Source organism: Primulina tabacum, chromosome 1 (genome assembly GCF_025594145.1).
Source record: "Primulina tabacum isolate GXHZ01 chromosome 1, ASM2559414v2, whole genome shotgun sequence".
Lineage (NCBI taxonomy): Eukaryota > Viridiplantae > Streptophyta > Magnoliopsida > Lamiales > Gesneriaceae > Primulina > Primulina tabacum.
In genome coordinates this window covers 141760-146846 of record NC_134550.1, presented here as the reverse complement: position 1 = coordinate 146846, position 5087 = coordinate 141760, and the positions used below count along the sequence as shown (strand labels likewise).

At 36.6% G+C, this 5087-nt stretch overlaps 1 protein-coding gene across 1 annotated transcript; it reads right to left on the bottom strand.

The window, feature by feature from the left end:
• Nucleotides 1-795: 795 nt before the first annotated feature.
• Nucleotides 796-3125, bottom strand: LOC142521607 (exocyst complex component EXO70C2-like). Its single transcript, XM_075625015.1, has one exon. The coding sequence runs from the start codon at nt 2921-2923 to the stop codon at nt 896-898; it is 2028 nt and encodes a 675-aa protein (XP_075481130.1). The 5' UTR covers nt 2924-3125; the 3' UTR covers nt 796-895.
• Nucleotides 3126-5087: the final 1962 nt, after the last annotated feature.

The window sequence follows — 5087 nt, the reverse complement described above, 5'->3', positions numbered from 1 at the left end:
TCTACTCAAGCATCATCAACATGGATTATTATTATCATCGTCGTCGTCCAGCCACGATTTCCTTGGTCTAATTTATTCCCCACCAATATTGCTTGAGCTGAATCATCCTTGCCTCCAACACCTACCTTCTTTCCTGAAAAATATATTGGACTATAACAAGGTCAAATATTCTTGCACAGATTAGCGTTCCCCCTTTTTTTTTTTGAGGAGTTTGTTTCCCAAGTTGTGATTATCTCGGCAAACACATCCATAATCTCTCTCAATATAAATAAATACTATGTTGCTGATTATAAAGTAATTCTTCATTTAGTTGGGATTATGCATCACGCTACAACTTTATATACTATATTATTAAATTTGTATTTTGTGTCATCATCCAGTCTTACCAAATTTACTCTTATTTAATTTAGCATTTGTTATTTAAGAAGAAAAAATCTATCATTATTTATCAACATTAGAAAAATATCTTGTTTCTCAAGAGGAAAATCTTTTTCGTTCATATGTATTCATAGATGACAAAAACAAATATACTGGATTTATTTATTCTTTTTGGTGGTGATACAAGACATGTTGCTAATCTTTAGGTGGGCAATGTGTATTATTCAAATTCCAAAACTGTAAAAATTGCATTCTTGATTCTGATCAGCTACAGACTATATGGTACCTCAGAAACAGTACAAACAAGTCCAAGACGAAAACTGAAACTATAAACTAAGCAAAAATGGGAAAAAGAAGCAGCAGTAATGTCCCCTCCAGTGAAGCCAACTGTAGCATCGATGAAAAATCTCATGACTTCTCTTGCAGCGAATTCAATATCGAGTTGGCCAGGATACCGGTATTTTACTCTGTACACTACGATGAAATACACCCATATGTATGTATGTATATGCTGATATCATACTTTCCTTCCCCTTGGGGATGCATTCCCATCGAACAACTCGTCGATGTATGTTTCGATATCTTCAGCCTGATACTTGACATACTTCTCTGTTTGTCTTCCTGGAGTGAACACTTGACTGAACCTTCCTAAAAATGACCTATAAGCAGGAATCACCATGTTCGATATTGAAACCCTTAGTTCTGATTGAAGCTGCTCATCGCTAACCACCCAACTGCTCTGTGTCTTGTGTATTTCATCGAACATTGCATTGAAACTCTTGAATCTCTCCTTCAGAACCGGCTTCGCCACTTTTCCATTCACCGTCAAGCCCTCGGGATGCAAACAACCCAATAATTTGCCCCAGGTTTCACGCTGATATCCCCTGTGATATTGCCTCAGATCCGATGATCTTTTTCTGCACCACGTGTTGCCCATCAGGCTGTTGATTTCATTTGACCCTTTAATCTTCTGCATAATGTACCTACCATTGTTCATCATGAAAATCATGCTCAATGAAGGGTCCCTGTAAAACTTCGATTTGCCTTCTAGATTTGAATCCAGTAAATCCATGACCTTTATCATCTGAGACAGGAAGGGTGATTCCTTCGCTGTAATTTCATTGTTGAGATTCTGGGCTTGTGAATTGTAATCGAAATCTGATCCTGTGGCGGAATCAGCTCTTTCAATCTTCTGATGCTCCCTGAAAACTTGCTCTAATGTTTCTTTGTACTCGATTGCATATTTCAGATAATTCATGATGTACCGAGTCAACGGATGAACTGCACCGCCTGGAACCAGAGTTTTCCCAGAATCGGAATTGATTGAGTTTTCAAGCTCCATGAAAATCAGAACCATGGCTTCGCCAAGATGACTTCTTATCATTGAAGCCTCTGTTTTGAGCTCACGTGCCAACTCTTGCGGGAAGAAACTGTCAGTTGTCGGGGGAACATCTCTTAGAGTCTCATATAAATCAAGAAACTTGAACAACTTTTCAGCTGCTCGTTTCGTCAGAGCAACAGCCTCGGCAAAATTGAGGAGCTGCGTCATTACACAATTTGCCAGGCTGCCAAATAGGCTTTCAAACATTGAAGGATGATCTGAGAACACCGAGTCTGCGAGCTTCCGCTCCCTGGGGAAATGCACTGTTGTGCATTGGTTGATCGTTCTGATCCAGGCAACAATCTCTCTCTCCAGTGATTCCCAGTTCATTTTTTGAACATCATCGATGCTGTATTTCTCAAATCCAAGTTTGTGCATGGTCTCTTCCAATGCATTTCTTCTGGCCAAAAAATAGACCTCGCAACACTCCTTTTCATAGCCTCCATCAATCATTGCCTTTGACAGTCTAATCAAGTTTGAAATAATGTCATCTGAATATCCTGGAAAATGGTTTTCCTCGGGTGGGGCAGATTCTGTGGGTTGATTTTGATCCGCTTCTTGATTAGAACTTAACGGTGTTGATTGTTTGGGTTTTTTTTCATTGGTCTTACATGGATTTGAATCAGGGATCTTATAATCTTCGAGAAGTGATTTGAATTCTTCCTCCAGGTTGGACATTGCATGCTGAAGAACCCGGCCAATGAGGTTGATTGAATGAGCGTACTTGTATTCCGAGGAGAATTGTGAAATGGAGTTGAGCAGGGAACAAACCCGATCAACAACTTTGAGAAATGAATTCGAATCATCTTCAGTCAATTTACTCCATTTTACGGGGCTATCGTATTCATCGATCTTGGCTTCGACAAGAACGGCAAATTGCTCGACGAAAATGGGCACGTCAAGGGGGGGCGATTCATCTCCCTTGGATGCAGACAAATCGGAAATGTATTGATCAATTTCTTCAGAAACTTTGCTGAGATCAGGAGGCAAGGGGGACGATTCTTGGAGCGTGGTTTCACCTGGCTTATCTTCCTCTACAAGTTCGGGCTCCGGAAGTGGTTTGGGCGAGGAATCTTGATCCGGGTCAGGCTTTTTGGTTTCATCATTGGTTTCTATGTCATTGCTGGTGTTGTCTGTGGTGGGTGATTCTTTCTGTAAATCCATGACAGATTTTGAGACAGAGGGAGAGGAAGAGAAGGGAGTAGCTGAAAGAAGATGGAGACCCGAAAGTGAAGGGGAACAAAGTATGCATGCTTACAAGGAAGGGGCTGAGCGGACAGTGTGGAAAATGACTTGCTCTCCACCACTCTATCATCATCAACCATCCAAAATATTTCTTTAAATTCTTCTTATTATAATCTTATGAATCCGTAACATATACCACGTTATAAATTTAATACAAAATCTCATGATATAATAATAAATCATCACTTATAAATATCGATATACAATATATTTGTTACGTGGAGAGATACATTTAGCTTATGAAATTGATAAAATTTTAAATTTATGTCTTGATTCAAGGGCAGTTTCGAGAATTTACGTTACATCCACATATTTTGGGAATGTAATAAAAAATATATAACTCATTTAAAATTTAATTAAAATGAAGGGTGTCTGAATTTTTTTATTTGGTGAAAGAGAATGGACTTATTAATGTATTAATTAATAGAGTAAGGTAAGATTACATAAAACCATCTATGATTTTTATAATTTGGTTCCCGCCTCCACATTAAGATCCTGATATTTGTTCTCTGAAAGGAAACCAAATAAATACTGAAGCAAAGATCATTTGAAAAGCGTAAATATAATTTTACAATGTATGTTTTATTTATACCCAACTTTTATAATGATCTATTTGTTTATGATGTAAAAGAAAATGTTGTGTGTAATTTACATGTGTTGGGTTGATTTAAGGGTTTGGGTTGAGTTTTTGGGGCTGTGTTTCAGCATTGTTATTGTTTGAGTTGTGAGTCGAGTATCATGATTTTGGGTCGTGTTTCGTCATGTTGGATCGAGTGACATCATGTTTAGTGGGGTTTCATCATTTTGGGTCGTGTTTCATCATTTTGGGTCGAGTGACATCATGTTTGGTTAAGTTTCATCATTTTGGGTCATGTTGCATCATGTTGGGTCGCATATCATAATGTTTGGTCGAGTTCCATCAAGTTAGGTCGGTTTTTTTATTGAAATAAAGATTTTGAATTAATAATTTTTCTATTACACTGGATTGATGGTAGCATGTAACATATGTTTTATAATTTTATAAGATATATAAACAGTTGTTGTCTTTGAATATGATGGTGTATGAGAAAATAATTAAGATAATATATTTAAATGGCATCGATAATCTACTGTCCGTCAAATCCCCAATCACATAGGAGTGTGAAAATGAACCTGAAAAACTCAAGTTATGATTGGGGGTTTTTGGGTTCGGGTTAGATCAGGTTGTACCTAAAATTTAACCCGAAAAAATAATTGTATTCCGGTCGACCCTAACTGACCTGATTTATTTTTAAAAAAGTCATCACTGTTGTGAAAAGTAAAAATTTATAGTAAAAATTAAAAATCTCAAACTCTCAAAATTTACCAAACTACACACTTTATAATATTTTTCTCTCTACTCAATTGTGAATTTCTTCACAAATGAGAGATATATTTATAGGAAATCTTTACAAATAATCCAAAAATAAAATACATCATTACCTACATCATCACACACTAATTTTCAATATTTACAACTCTTATTTTCAACATTCAAATATTCAATACACACATTTTAAATATTATTTTTCAACATTTAATATATTATTTTCAACACTCCCCCTTGTGATGATGATCATGATACGAAGATGTCTTCATTACGTGTTTTTGTACTGCCTCGTTAAAAACCTTACTAGGAAAAACCCATTGGGATATAAATCATAGTAAGGGAAAAAGAGTGCAGTCACGTAAGCTCCCCTTCATGTTGACACGAACAATTATTCACAAATTTCGTAGATTGCGCATCTCAATATTATATATGTGCTTTCTGAATATTGACGTAGGAAGTGCCTTTGTGAAGAGATCTGATGAGTTTTCACTTGATTGAATGTGACGAACATCAATACATTTATTCTTCTCTAGCTCTTTGGTGAATGCGAAGAACTTAGGAGGAATATGTTTAGTTCTGTCGCTTTTTATGTATCCCTCTTTCATTTGAGCAACACATGGAGCATTATCTTCATATAGTATCACAGACTTCTCGTCGAATGATAATCCGCATGAGATTTGGATATGTTGGGTCATTGATTTTAACCACACACATTCACGGCTTGCTTCATGTAGT

Bases quoted from the DNA above. Each gene is read 5' to 3' on its own strand.
- LOC142521607 (XM_075625015.1), bottom strand. From the start codon at position 2,923: ATGGATTTACAGAAAGAATCACCCACCACAGACAACACCAGCAATGAC.